This window comes from Musa acuminata, chromosome BXJ3-11 (genome assembly GCF_036884655.1).
Source record: "Musa acuminata AAA Group cultivar baxijiao chromosome BXJ3-11, Cavendish_Baxijiao_AAA, whole genome shotgun sequence".
NCBI lineage: Eukaryota > Viridiplantae > Streptophyta > Magnoliopsida > Zingiberales > Musaceae > Musa > Musa acuminata.
This window is the reverse complement of record NC_088359.1, coordinates 28,178,728-28,193,247: the sequence shown is the minus strand read 5'-3', so window position 1 is coordinate 28,193,247 and position 14,520 is coordinate 28,178,728. Positions and strand designations below refer to the sequence as shown.

At 43.4% G+C, this 14,520-nt stretch overlaps 3 protein-coding genes and 1 long non-coding RNA gene across 4 annotated transcripts; 2 read left to right on the top strand and 2 right to left on the bottom strand.

Moving 5' to 3' along the window:
• Window positions 1-1,221: 1,221 nt before the first annotated feature.
• LOC135653265 (probable calcium-binding protein CML17) lies at window positions 1,222-2,174 on the bottom strand. Its single transcript, XM_065175058.1, has one exon. It carries the CDS (start codon window positions 1,860-1,862, stop codon window positions 1,350-1,352), a length of 513 nt encoding a protein of 170 aa, XP_065031130.1. The 5' UTR covers window positions 1,863-2,174; the 3' UTR covers window positions 1,222-1,349.
• Window positions 2,175-2,669: 495 nt separating this feature from the next.
• LOC135652554 (uncharacterized) lies at window positions 2,670-5,347 on the bottom strand. The gene is made up of 2 exons (XR_010502148.1): window positions 5,041-5,347; window positions 2,670-3,136 (listed from the first exon to the last, which is right to left on the bottom strand). It is a non-coding gene; the product is annotated as an uncharacterized LOC135652554 (long non-coding RNA).
• Window positions 5,348-6,447: 1,100 nt separating this feature from the next.
• LOC135653267 (uncharacterized) lies at window positions 6,448-7,268 on the top strand. Its single transcript, XM_065175059.1, has 3 exons — window positions 6,448-6,709; window positions 6,800-6,844; window positions 6,940-7,268. Exons 1-3 carry the CDS (start codon window positions 6,472-6,474, stop codon window positions 7,050-7,052), a joined length of 396 nt encoding a protein of 131 aa, XP_065031131.1. The 5' UTR covers window positions 6,448-6,471; the 3' UTR covers window positions 7,053-7,268.
• Window positions 7,269-11,693: 4,425 nt separating this feature from the next.
• Window positions 11,694-14,325, top strand: LOC135653264 (transcription factor MYC2-like). Its single transcript, XM_065175057.1, has 2 exons — window positions 11,694-13,923; window positions 14,088-14,325. The coding sequence occupies exon 1, from the start codon at window positions 11,704-11,706 to the stop codon at window positions 13,732-13,734; it is 2,031 nt and encodes a 676-aa protein (XP_065031129.1). The 5' UTR covers window positions 11,694-11,703; the 3' UTR covers window positions 13,735-13,923; window positions 14,088-14,325.
• The last annotated feature ends 195 nt before the right edge of the window (window positions 14,326-14,520 follow it).

The following is a 14,520-nucleotide window of genomic DNA, read 5'->3' as shown; positions in this document are numbered from 1 at the left end:
GGCTAGTCTTTCGAAATACGACTTACGCGAAACATATGATTCTTCACGAACATTCATGTATATGTCAATGACACGACAAATGATGACTTATCAACCGACCCTCATTCGGCTCTATCGAAAGTTGTCATGCTACAGTTGAGAGGACTGCAACGCTCTAAAACTCTGATAGTATTGTGTGAATGTACTCTCGGTCTACCTTGTTGACGATTCAGTTTTCTACCTACAGGTCACTGACATTTCACCTACCTCTTTGACCATTTCCCGAGTTAGATTACCGGTGGAAGGGCGACGAAGATCAAACATAAGAAAACAAGTGCAAAAGCAGATCACCATGCATGCATGAACACAGTTTGAGCATTTATTGGTGGATGGCAGTTGAGGTTGATAGATATCAAACTGTTTTATAAGAAATGTCAATGACAGAGTCTAAGAATGATTAGCTTTGAATTTATCAAAAAACACAAAAAAGAACCTGTCTTTTTTGTTCTCTGATGAGATATATTCCAAAGAGAAGGAGTTCTCATCGACATGTATGTTGTCCTGTCATGGTATCAGCACTGGTGGAGGAGAAGCTGAATGCATGGCAGAATAGACTTAAGATCAATATGAAGATGTGATTTGAGTCAGTTTGGGTAAATTGAGTAATGAGTCACCTGTTACTGAATGCAGCAAGTTCTGCAAAGGAAGAGCATAACGTTTGCTTGATAAAGAACAATGGATGGCAATTGGTGATTAAAAGAATTAGATTAAAATAATATTTGAAAATATTCATATTAATTTAGATTAAATCGATATTTATATGTTAAGTTTGACTTTAAACTCATTATTATTTGATTTTATAACATATGTCAGCTGGAAAAATCCCAACCTGAGAACAGGATGGGTTGGGTTGGGTTAGGATTGGAGAATTGAAGAATGGCTTTGGGTGTAGCTGACCTACACACAGCTGTGAGTTTCCATAGTGAATGGATACAGTTTCTTCATCTCTATTTTTAGTGGAATTCCCCTCCACCTTCCCTCACTCATCTCGGACTGTGGTATCTCGACATCACACCATCTATATTGCTGCGGATGCAGCTGGGAATCACCAGAATTCTGCAAAGTTTGTTAATGAGTTTATTTGGATTAGGAATCAATTTGTGATGATCCTTCAGCAAGGAAATGTTGTTTCCTGTGAGAAGGATTCGCTATATGCATGATTCCAGAGAAAACAGAGAGGCATGCATGCAATCTCTTCCCTCTTCACTGATTTCCATTCAATATCGAAGCTAAACGATGACAAGAAAATGGCAAAGGAGACACCTTTTTTTTGTTTTATTAGGGACCTACCAAAGAAGGATGAAATGGAGTCAGGACCAGGAATTGTCGAAGGCGGCGGAGGTGATGGCCTGGGCGAACTCTTGGAAGTTGATGCGGCCGTCGCCGTCGGTGTCGGCCTCCTTGATCATGCCGGTGAGCTCGCTGGCGGTGAGGGCGTGGCCGAGCTTGGCCATGGAGTGGGCGAGCTCCGCGGCGGTGATGTACCCGTTGCCGTCGCGGTCGAACATCTTGAACAGCCGGCGGAGCTGCTCCTCGGTGTAGGGGGACTTGGCGGCGATGAGCTCCGGGGAGACGAGGGCCACGAACTCGGAGAACTCGACGAGGCCGTTGGAGTTGGTGTCGGCCCTGTGGATCAGGGATTCCAGCTGGTCGTTGCTGGGCTTGAGGCCGATGGCGCGGAGGAGGGAGCCCAGCTCCAGCTGGGTGAGGCTGCCGTCCTTGTTGCGGTCGAAGGAGCGGAAGATTTCGCGAAGCTCCCCCAGCTGCTCGTCGTCCAACTTCACCGAGTCCTCTCCGGCGCCACCATCATCGCCGTCGCTCATCTCGGATCGCTTCTCTCTCCCCGGACTTGGGAACTATCTTCTCGCTCTATCCTCTCCTCCTCAACCGGCAAGTACCGATCCGGTGGATGCGTCTCGTTTTGTCCCCGATCGATCCCGATATAAGACCGCGTCAATTCCAAACAAAACCGATCGATGTGCCACCAAAATTGGATCTTTACGGAAGATCTCTTACCAAGATCGAATCTTTATATGTCGAAAGGAACCAGATGATCTAATTGCATCTCGGCACTTTGGGGCGACGCCGACCGATCTCTTTGGATCTGGCGTCGGAGTCGGGGAGAGGAGACGAACGCGTGGTTAACGTCTGGGCGACCTTATATACGGAGTGGAGGAATCAAAGAGGGATGGGGAGCAAACAACAAACAGCAAAACATACAAGCAAAGAAAATGGAAGAAGGAAGAAAATTAAAAGAAGATCCAACAAATTCCATAAGACAAACAAACAATCAAATAAAAAAATAAATAAAATGGGATAATAAACCCCAAAAAAAGAATTTAATCCATGTATGAGTGTCTTATTTAGTTATGTGATATAATATTATTTTTAAAGTATATATATATATATAAAGAAATAATAGCTCCCTAAGTTATGATGAGGGGACTTTAATCTTGCAAGCTCATGGCCTTTATGTGGCTAACGCAGCTCACATCTATAATGGTATCTCTATTATTTATGCGGAGCACTGTCATTTCACGGAGTACGTACGAGGAATTTGTAGCTTAATAGGAAGGTATTCTTTGTGATAATTGTTTGTAACGCTGGACATTCCAGAAGACATTGCGACGACAAAGAGAAAGCATCATTATAGACAGTCCAAATCCACTCAAATTAGCAACATCTTCGAAAAGCTTGGGTTCACAGGGAAGTTTTGAAGGGTCATCAGTCTACTGTTGTGTGTCTTCTAATGCCGATAGATTTGGCATGTAGCGAGAAAGATGCCTGTGCTGGCCATTCAAGCCCGCTGGTTTCAAAGGGATGCAGCATCATGACTTACTGCAGTTGGGAAAGTTCTCATGGGGATGTTCCAAGGAGTGAAGAAGGATCGATATCTCTTAACCTGATCTGAGTTACTAGCGGCTGAGCACTGCTTGGAGATATCAATGCTGCGAGGAGGCTTCCCACTGTGCACGTCAATTTGGGATGATGGTTTCATTTGATCAAAGCCACCGGAGACTGGAATTCCCTGTACTCCTCCCTGTGTTGCATGCCTTGAACGACTCTTGACCACCACATCAAAAGACCACTGGTCCTCCTGCACACAACAATGCCAGCAATCGTTGGACAATAGCATCTCAGTGGTTGAACTTACTCCGGTGAAGTGTCAGTTCATCTCTCTACTGATAATTTTATTACAAATTAGTGAATGTTTCACATTGTGCTCCCCGAAAAAAAAAAGCATTTCTTGTCGACAAGAACAGAGCATCCTAATCTCATTATAATAAAACTGAGGGTATTGCAAATAGTGGTCTTAATCTCCCTGATATATGTTAATTTAGATCGGTGTATGATCCTACATCTTAAATTTCTATCAGATAATTTAAAAGTGCAAGTCATGGGAATTGAATCCTTTGACGATACATTTCTATATTTCTCATTAGGAACATGAATTCTTGTATCTTCCAAACATTCTACTTCCAGAGACCATATACACCCTTAGAGAATACCATTACATAGAACCTGAAGTATTCAGAGAGATGCTACTATTGTTAAAATTAAACATCCAAGTGGCCAAATATTGTCTTGACATAAAACAACATAGTGACCAGACACAATGAACAAATGATGTCAAACTGTGACACAGTGCACTACATATGTGATCAAGCCAATGTTTGCATGCTTATGTTGATTACATTTCAAGGATTAGAAAGGACAATGCTGGTCACTTTCACTCCAGATAGCAGTCATCTCATCTAGCATACTAAGCCATTTGACCAAATGTTTAACCAATGTCATCAGATATGGACTTGCAACAAAGACATGCGAATGAGATTGGTTTTGTTTTTTTGCAACAAAGATATGGAATTGCAACAATAACAAGGTCCTGCACAACCAATGGGCCTGTTGAATTAAACCTAGATGATAAAGATCGGAAACCTATTATTTATTCATGATTAGGACTACGAAACAGTTTGTGGAAAGGAAATTACTACCGTACCTTTGTAATTGGTTTCAGCATTACAATGGGAAGACAAATTCAAATTATATCGACACAAGGAAACATGAATATGACTAGCTAGGTCCAACATGTTCTTATGTAGTAAATACCGGGGATTTAGTGTTGGGACTATATTTTGAGGCTCCCTTTTGCATATCAAAAAAATATCAATTTGCAAAGCATGGATAAAGTAGGATTTTATCCTAAAACACATATACATGTAACTTGCGAGCTAATAACGAAGGTATGGCCAACAAAAAGGATATATCATGATATATTCTCTGTTCTATGCAACAAGCTTTCGTAGCAAAAAATTGGTGATTACGGTACAAATGGCATCTAATTAGGTCCCCAAAGGTAACAACAGCTAAGAAAGGGAGAGATTGCTGGAAATCCATTGACGATTAGTCTAAATTAAACTGGTCAATATTAACATATTTTCAGGTCAAAACACCAATTCAAAAACTTAAGCTACTAAATTATGGGTCAAACTCAATATATGTCACCCGACTCTCTCAATATTTATCAATATAAGGCCTATTCTTTTAATCCTCTTTTCAATCTCTTCTCATATGAATATTTCTTAATTGAGATGAAGATGACAAAAGAAGTAATCTCAGCCTCCTTGAGATCCTACATAGAGAGATTGCACATAATAGATAATGGTGATGAAGAATTGAATGAGATCGCTAGGTAAAAATGCAGGGCAATCAGATTCGGCTTACACTGGAACTCAGATCGACCAAAAGCGAAGAGAGCCGTGCAATCTCAGACCATAGTCTCCCTAACAAGTTAATTTGCAAGCGTTTCTGGTGTGGCTCATCGATCTTAGACGAGGTCGTCGTCTTGCCATAAGAGGGGGGTAATTAAAGGAGCACACGATCGGAAGAACAAACATTTCTTCCGATGACAATTTGTCATGAAACGATATCAAGTTAAAATCTCTTAAAAGATTCCCACAAATCAACTACTATTGTAGGGGATGTTACAGAGCAAGGCACCTGTGAAGGAATTGACGGAGCTCGGGGCGACGAGGGCCGAGGAGGCACGCCACTGGATCCTGAGGGTGATCGCGTAGGTCCGCTTCAATCCCAAGAAGTATGCCGTCGCCAATGTCATCTCCCACAACACCATCTCCCTGCTCTTCTCTCTCGATCTCGATCTACAAAAGATTAGAGTTAAGCCGTAGTTACCCTTCCCATAACCGATGGATTCCGCCACTGCGCATTTCTTGGAGCGGAAGAAGGCGGCGGCGACGGGATGAACCAAGCGACGAGGAAAAGTCGAGCTTGTGTGCGAAATGGCTTGCTTTTGGTTCGCGGCAAAGCGGGGTTAAGATGTCGGTCGTTGTTGGTTTAATTGAGTCATAATAATTTTGTCAAAGAATAGTTAATTGATAGTATTAATTATAAATAGGAAGAAATGTTATAAAAATATTGATATGTGTGCCGAAGAGGGAAAGAAAACTAAGGAATAATTTTACATCAATAAGGTTTCAATTAGACATTAATAAGAAGGTAATGAAAATTGAAATAAAAGTAGCGAGTAGTCATTCTAAAATTTAATGGAATCAGATGACGCCCACAACTGAAGGCACTACAGAATTGATTTTTGACTGAGAAATTGGGGTTCGTCGATTTTAAAATCGTAACATACTGGAAATGTATGTAATTTTCTATCAAAGATAAATAATCTTAATAGAGTCTCTTTTGAAACCAGTCCATTTTTTTGGGAGGGATTTTTCTTATGAGGTGTAACATTTTAATTTTGGAGCTTATTTCTACTATTTATAATCCCTTAAAAATTAATAAAAAAATATTTTACTATTTTACTGTTCATGAAAAAAAAAGCTGTTGGGTTATTTTTCAAAGGTGTTTCAGTGATTAAGTCAAATAGGAGCACTGTTAGAAAAAAAAATTATAACAGTTGATATCTCTCCCAAAAAAAATCTAAAAAAGTTCAAAAAAAATCTCCCTTGATAATTATTTAAATAAATGTTCACTTTAAATTTAATTAATTTATTTTAATAAATAGCTCTTATTCTTATTACCTAGAAGCTGCCAAAAATGTGATGATCAAAGATATCATCTTTGGCAATATGCACCTGAAATTTAATCTGAGATGGAATATATATATATATATATATATATATATATAATAATAATAATAATAATAACACATTAGATAGGAAGGATCCTCCAAATTCTACCTTCTTGCCTAAAAGTTGTCAACAGCTGGAAAGAATATTCGGAATAAATAGTATGATGTGTGTGTGTGTCAAAATTGGTTGTGGAATAGATTCAAACAAATTTTCACATGTTTTCGCGCATCTCGTTTGGTTGATGCGGGAATACAATTATTAATGACGCGGCGCTCCCTCTTTAAAGCGGCGTCGCTCATTACAGAAGTCGCACCAGTCTCCAAAGACCAGAATGCAGCGCCAGTCCCTCGGATCGCCCGGCCCCAAGCCTCTCGTCTCCGCCGTCGCCGGGGGAGCCGAGAGGGAGGAGAAGCGGAAGAGCATCGGCAGCGCCGTGGTCGGGGCCACCGAGGCGGACAAGGGGATCCGGGCGAGGCCCAGGGCGGAGAGGTTGATCCATCTCATCCCCGTCCTCACCATCCTCTGCCTCCTCGTCCTCTACCTCTTCTCCCACGATCTCTCCCTTCCAGGTTATTTTAGCTCCGCGGTCGCCCTTTTTCTCGATCGCTTCTTCCCTCCCTATTGCTGACCTCTTCGTTTCCCTGCTTTCCTAAGTTCAGATTCGCAGACGTTGGACGGCGCGGAGATGCGACTCGACTCCAAAGGTACAATGCCGGCCGATCTCAAGAACCCTTCATTCTTTTCGTTTCTTGTATCTCTTCTGGCGATCTCTTTTGGACGCCTCTTCGTGGGTTCTCAGTGGGGGTTCCGGGGGCCGAGAATGGCGGCGTGGCGTTGGCGATCCAGCAGATCGGTCGGGGGCTGAACGCGGCGGAGGAGCGGTTCCGTCACCGGAAGCTTGGGAAGCGTTAACCCTCCCTTGGCACGTGCGGAGAGCGATCGGTGGGCGTCGTCGGAGGTTTGTCTTCGACCATCAATTAGTTCACTGGAAATTGCTATTAGTCCTTTCTAGCGTCTTCGTTTGCTTAGTTTTGAATTGGTGTTGTTGAGTAGGACGGATTTCTAAAAGAAGAAAGAATAAAAAGGTTCCTAAACCAACTTATTTCAAATCATATTTTTATATTATAAGCTGATTACATTGAGTTTTGATTCAATTTACTTTAGTTACATAAAGATGTCAAAAACACTGTAATTAGATCGATTCATCCGATTTAATCCATGGGGCATAATCAGTACAATAAATAGCATAAATGCGAAGAAGTATGACAAATAGGGATGCTCTTTCAAAAATATTTCTGCATTAAAAGTATGGATGGGAAGTTGGTAGGTCTATGGGTACAGAAATGCCTGCAAATTCAATCACAAGGCACGAAATAAAAAGATAGGTGATCATGATTGGGCGCCTTGGAGTAATATATCATGTGATAGTTGATATATATCAAGAATTGAATGGGGCTCACCCATTTAAGTCGAGGAAAAGGCTCGACGAGTGTGGTGATCGATGATACTGATCTCGCCCAGGTTTCGTGCAGTGGGTCCCGTCCTCCTGATCGGAGGTCTGGGAACTGTGATGGACGGTAAAATGATATACCACGTGGGTAATCGAACGGTTGATGTGTTCGAGACAAGCCTAATCAGGTGGAACAAAGGTTGCGAGTATTTGGTCATTGGATTTATGTATGTATGCGCAGAAAGCACATCTCCATAGGTAGATCCTAAAAGCCGGTCATTCAGATCAACAATTACAATACATGTTGTGTTTTTCCTTTTGTTTTTCTTTTGTTTATGATCGCCGAGAATCCATAGTTAGTATTAGTATGGGCTTCTGAAGTCGCAACTTGGGTATTTGTGGATCGAAAACTTGCGTTAGATTAATGCATTCTTCTTATTTTGTGACAACACGTGCAGGTTTTTTCTCTTCTCTTTCTTCGTCTTCGTGTATTATAAATCTCGATCGATTCCGGTAACAAGTATGGCCGAACAACTAAGGTGGACTTGTTGGTCTTGCATAAATTAAGACCACCAAGGGAAGAAATAGCTCCTCAGCCATTAGATACTTTCTCCCACCACCTCCCTTTTTTTTTTTATGTGATAAGACACGTTCATTCCAAACTTGTACTCGATTTAGATACGAGTGGTTGGAAATCTAGCTCTTCTCATGCCCACCGGGTTGGTTGCTTGTTTGAGCGGATTAATTTAAGGAGATGATTGAAGTAGGCCTGTGCGCAAGGGGGAATGGACATACCGGATCCATTTCCCCTTATTTCCTAACAACAAAAGTTTTTATTATTTTACTAATGATCATATTTGATATTTAATGGTAAAAGTCATACTCTGAATGATCATATTTGATATTTGATTTGATGTGCTATTTGTATAAAGATCAAGGTCGAGAGAGATTTTCTGACTTAGTTTCTCCGACACTCAAATTAATAACTCGAGGTATATAAGTAAGTTTTTCTTTTATTTATGTGAAAGATGAGCTTTTATACTAAAGGGTATGAAGAAAATTTATGCTTGTCTTTTTCATCATAAATGATGATAATAAAGTTTGTGATTATCTATTTCGTCATAAATGATGAGAAGAAAATTTTGTTTTTTCTTTTCTCTTTGGGCATCATGGTGATGTGTTTAAGGACAATATATTTCCTATCAATATGTAAATCACAGTGTTGTTATGAAAATTTTTGATATGTAAATCAAAGTATTCATATGAAAAATAAATTTTCATGTTTTAGGAATTATGAGTTCTTAGAGATCTCTTGCACCTCACTTAGTAGCTCGCTCAATCTAATGAACAAATTGAAGTTATTAACTGATCGAGACCAAAAGAGCTTGGTTTAGTAAACTACTTAATATCCGTTTGAGTTGCTAAAGAACCTTAAAGAGTGTCGACAAGAGATTTCTCATTCTTCCTTGCTTACAGGATAGAGGTCATCACTGTCTCGTAATTTACAATGATGAAGTGTTGGATCAAGGTCTTTGGGCTAACCACATCTTAATAGATAAAGTTTGAGTGAAAGAATATTTGCATAATTTAGCTTATATATAAGTGATATTAAGTCAATATAACAAGAGGTCTAACCCTAACACATTGGAGAGGAGATTTGATGTTGTGAAAGGACTGATATCAGTAATCTCATTCACTAAATCATCTTTTTTGGTAAAAAATTTGTCGATTACAGATCGGGGACAAATATTCCTCAGATCTAAAACATTGATCACCTTAGAAAAGGTTTCCCATAAAAGGGATTTGACTCAGAATGAATACAACACAAATTAAAAAAAACTTATGTAAGTTTTCAAAGGAAAATATAACATTTGATGAAATAAATCTCTACATTATGCTTGATAGCCCCTATGAGATAAATTTGCAACCCCTACAAGATAGTAAATACTGGTCCAATCACGAAGCAGGCAAGAGAGTGAATTGACCATAGAAACATCTTTTCTTTTAGGATAAAAAGCTATATAAACTGCCAAAAGAATCGAGTCAGCCACGCAACTCAACTAGTCATCGCTGCCGACTAAAAAAGGTGTCGCACTAAATTAATAATAATAATTATTATTATTTCATGTGATGGAGATATTCTAGTTGGGATAAATCTAAAAGGTGTCTTATTATTTATGTAGTCAATCTTAAATAATTAAAAATATTAATTTATTATTATAGTTGTTGAAAATAGTCGAGTAAAACAGTGAAATGGACTCGTGATTGAATTCCTCACCCTAAAAGAAATTGCCCTTCCTCTCATGAACCGTGTGATTATTATAGGAAGCATTGCACCAGCCCTTCCTGCTCCAGCCACGGTCCCATGTTCCTCTCCAATAAAATCATTTGCCCTCGCCATATCATTTGTTTGTTTTTTAATCTTTGTGCTTTTAGTTGTCTTCATTTTCTAAATTATTTATTTTTTTTTAATTATTATTCGTTTCTATTTCAAGAGTAATTCATAATTTTTATACTTTTTTATTTTCTATATGGATGGGCTTTTGATTCTGATTACTGACAAATGTTGCTGCCTAGACTAGTTTTTTTTTTTGCATATTTTCCGGAGAAAATTCACGTCTTCACAGTATCGAACTTAAACCTTGATATTATTTAGTTCAAGAATTTTTACACCGACCACATCCGTAAACCCTACTGCCAAAGGTCTAATCATAATTGAAACCCCATTGTTGTGTCTCTTTCAGATAATTAGCAGGAGAAAGACCAAGAAAGAATCATAGTAAATACAAAGTCAATCTCGATTGCATGTTCTGCAAAATAGTCTTTATGTTACGCTGCTAGTAACAGCTGTAACTTTCACGATGGCAATGTGGCTATCATAAGGTACCTTTCGACGTCACGGTCGATAGCTTTCAAGCTGTGGTCCTCCATAAAATGCGTAACCCCAGTGCATTCAAGTAGTTTTCTCTTTCCTCTTCAACTTAATCTTTTCAAGTGGGTCCGGCGACGATGAGTAATGATGTCGCTGGAAAGGTACGTAATAGTACTTGAATCCAAGTTTTGACCAATTATCAAAGTATGGAAACCTAATTTTGACTCGGTTAGCTATTTTTATAAATCTATCCAATATCAAGACTCATATCCGACGATTTCGAGAAGCGAAATATGAGGAATGATCCTATAAAATAGCTTTACGGGTACAGCCCGATGAATGCTTCTTTGAGTATCAAGTCAGTAAGAATTGACGAATCAAAGGTGCTATTCCGGATTTGATCGTAGGATCTATCTCGGGGGTCTTTTCATAGCGAATCGAGATAATTGACGAATGTGAAATAGCTGTTCGTCATCGAGCGACCATGTGGTAATGCAGATAGGTGAGATTTGACGGGTCACCGAATTATCTACGTGGGTTTGGGATTCCTTTGATCACCAACATGACAGAAACTTTTTCTGTACCGTCCTAGTAATCAATGATCATTTGCCTCGTGTACGGTGATCTGGTCTCATCAATAGGAAAAAAATGATCATGACGTGTAATGGTATTAGTTGATGTCCGCCGGGCTACACTCGCATCGAGTCCGACCGGTGGGTGAAGCTAAAAAATCTGCTCATCTTGTACTTGGACACACTTTTAATTCCTGTCCCACCACCACCATCATATCATCACCATCATCGCAATGAAACACGCGAGCCCATTAGCAGCCGTCCGATGCTTGGCAATTGCCATCGACACTGCCACCTTATCGCGTGAGAAATCAGAGGCTTCTGCCACGTGAGGACAAGGCAACAAACCCACGCTTACGTCGTTTTCCTCCCGATGCCGGCAAGGAAAACGTGTTCTATCCATCACCTCCGCACCCTCGCATCCTCACCACACAATTCTATTATATTCTACCCTTCTCTTTTTCCATCCGATAATATCAATTAAAAATATATTTCTATTATTTATTTATTTATTTGTTGGTTTAGTAAAGCGAGGGGGAGAGCAAAGCCAGTAGTAGCGTTTTGTCAACAATAGCTGCCCGACTTGGGCTCACCGAGGGGAAACGGTGACGGGAATCAAGTGATCCGGTTCATCCGCCTCGCCCGCCCCCTCATCGATCGGAGAAGAGCATGAACCTGTGGGCCGACGACAACGCCTCCTTGATGGAGGCCTTCATGGGCACCACCGACCTCCAGGGCTTCCCCTGGGCGACCGCTACCGCTCCTCCTACGCCCACCCCGCCCGCCGCTGCCGCCTTGGGTCCGGCGACCGCCCTCGCCTCGGCAGCACCGGCGTACTTCAGCCAGGAGACCCTCCAGCAGCGGCTGCAGGCGCTGATCGAGGGGGCCCGGGAAAGCTGGACGTACGGCATCTTCTGGCAGACGTCGGTGGACGGCGCTACCGGCGCGTACTTCCTTGGCTGGGGCGACGGGTACTACAAGGGGTGCGAGGAGGACAAGCGAAAGCAGCGGGTCGCCAACGCCGTCTCTGCCGTCGAGCAGGAGCACCGGAGGCGCGTCCTCCGCGAGCTCCACTCTCTTATCTCCGGGGGCGGTTCCTCGACGCCCGACGAGACCGTCGACGAGGAGGTCACAGACACCGAGTGGTTCTTCCTCGTCTCCATGACCCAATCGTTCGTCAACGGGGGCGGGTTCCCTGGCCAGGCACTCTTCGCCGGAGCTCCCGTCTGGGTCGCCGGCGCCGACCGCCTCGCCTCGGCGCCCTGCGAGCGGGCGCGCCAGGCGCAGCTGTTCGGCCTCCAGACCATGGTCTGCGTCCCCGTCGGCTCCGGCGTGCTCGAGCTCGGTTCCACCGACGTTGTCTCCCACAGCCACGAGATAATGGGCAAGATCCGCGTCCTCTTCCTCTTCAGCTCCCCAGATCTGCCGTCCTCCTCCACGGCCGCCGCCGTATCCTGGATCACGCCGCAACCTGCGGCGGCGACTCCCGCCACCGATCAAGGCGAGACAGATCCTTCCGTTCTCTGGCTCACAGATCCGTCCGCGGTGGAGATCAAGGACTCGGTTTCGCCCGTCACGACCGCCGCCGACATCTCCGTCACAAAACCCCGGACCCAATGCGAGAACAACCCTAGCTCCAGGATCCTCACGGAAAACCCTAGCTCTTCGCGCCGAATCCAGAAACCCCACCACCACCACCACCAACAGCAGCATCAGGGCAGCGGCAGTAACCCGCAAAATCAAACTTTTTACTCCAAATTAGCTTCCAATGGCCCCGTTCCTCCCCAGTCGACCGAACCGTGTAGCAAGAGGAATCCATCGCCGGCCCCTGTAACTGGCGGCCTCTTTTCAGACCACCAAGTCGCCACCGCCGTGGCAGAAGACATGAAGAATAAGGGTTGCACGGGGGCGACATCCAGGGTGAGCAACCAGGAAGCGGGGATGCTATGCTTCTCCTCTGCTCCTGCACGAGCCCCCTCCAATGGTCAGATGAAATCTTCCGGCGGCGGCGTAGGCGGCATCCTCGATGGCCCGGATTCCGATCAGTCGGACCTGGAGGCCTCGGCGCGAGAGGTGGAGAGCAACCGGGTGGTGGAGCCAGAGAAACGTCCGAGGAAACGCGGCCGGAAGCCTGCCAATGGCCGCGAGGAGCCTCTGAACCACGTGGAAGCCGAGCGGCAGCGCCGCGAGAAACTCAACCAACGCTTCTACGCTCTCCGTGCGGTCGTCCCCAACGTGTCCAAGATGGACAAAGCCTCCCTCCTCGGCGATGCGGTCTCATACATCAACGAACTGCGATCCAACCTCCAGACTCTGGAAGCGGACAAGGAGGAGTTGCGAGATCGAGTGGAAGCCCTGGAGAAGAAGCTCCCGGTCCAGCCACCACCGGACCATAATCTTAGAACGACGACGAACGGGCGGTGTCACGGGGTGGAGATGGAAGTGAAGATACTGGGGTCGGAGGCCATGATCAGATTGCAGTGCCAGAAAAGGAATCACCCGGCCGCGAGTCTGATGGCTGCGCTGAAAGACCTGGATCTTGAACTGCATTATGCGAGCGTGTCGGTGGTGAAGGACCTCATGATCCAGCAGGTGACGGTGAAGATGTCGCCGGGCCGGGTGATGACGCAGGAGCAGCTCTGTGCTTCTCTATACTCCAGAGTGGCTGCGGAGGCACCAATTAGTAGTAGCAGTAGGTAGTCACACTGCGTCTGTGGTAGCAGTAACTTTTGAGATGGCGGCGGGAGAAATTTTTAGATCATGCTGAATTCTGGGTTATATTCGGTAGGTACGTGCTTGGAATTGCAGTGTGGCTTTCTCAGCAGAGCGGCGGAGGGAGCTGCTGCCGCCAGAGTATGCTATGTTTCGGTGGCTTCTAATGTTTTGGTGGTAATGTCCTTCTACATGTATATATATATATATATATATTTATAAGTTGCATGTGTAGTGCAAATGAGTCATGGCTTGCCTTTTTGTGTTGTTGAACCTTCTTCCATGTGCACTGTATGGCTCCCTTCGTTTCTGTGTTGCCTTTGCGGGAAGAGCGTGTTCAGTTTCCAGAGCAGCTAAGAGTTGATGCAGCAGCAGCAACAGCAGCTGCTCATGCTGAGTTCTATATGAAGTAAACGATGTGCAAGGCTGCAGGCTTCGGACTGGAGCAGGAGCAACGCCTGGGAGATTGGATCTTGATATCTTGCATCAGGTGATCCATGAAAGGATGATGTGCACTTTTAATATCATGTTCGTTTCTTCTCCCGTTATGGGATTGAAATTGAGGAAAATTTAAGAAAATGTTGAAGAAAATCATTTGTTTTTGCCGTGTAAATTGACAGTGTAAAAAAGCCTCCATAAATTCCTGTATAGTGCTCCCATTTTTTAAAAAAAGTTATAATATTTTTTTTCTGAAAAATAATTTTACTCTTATACCTTTTTTAACGGAGACTCATGCCTTCGCTCAAAGCCTCCCGAACTCTCGTCCTTGTTCGT

Bases quoted from the DNA above. Each gene is read 5' to 3' on its own strand.
- LOC135653265 (XM_065175058.1), bottom strand. From the start codon at position 1,862: ATGAGCGACGGCGATGATGGTGGCGCCGGAGAGGACTCGGTGAAGTTG.
- LOC135653267 (XM_065175059.1), top strand. From the start codon at position 6,472: ATGCAGCGCCAGTCCCTCGGATCGCCCGGCCCCAAGCCTCTCGTCTCC. The intron at 6,710-6,799 runs GTTATTTTAGCT...TCCTAAGTTCAG, and splicing joins CCACGATCTCTCCCTTCCAG to ATTCGCAGACGTTGGACGGC. The intron at 6,845-6,939 runs GTACAATGCCGG...GTGGGTTCTCAG, and splicing joins GATGCGACTCGACTCCAAAG to TGGGGGTTCCGGGGGCCGAG.
- LOC135653264 (XM_065175057.1), top strand. From the start codon at position 11,704: ATGAACCTGTGGGCCGACGACAACGCCTCCTTGATGGAGGCCTTCATG.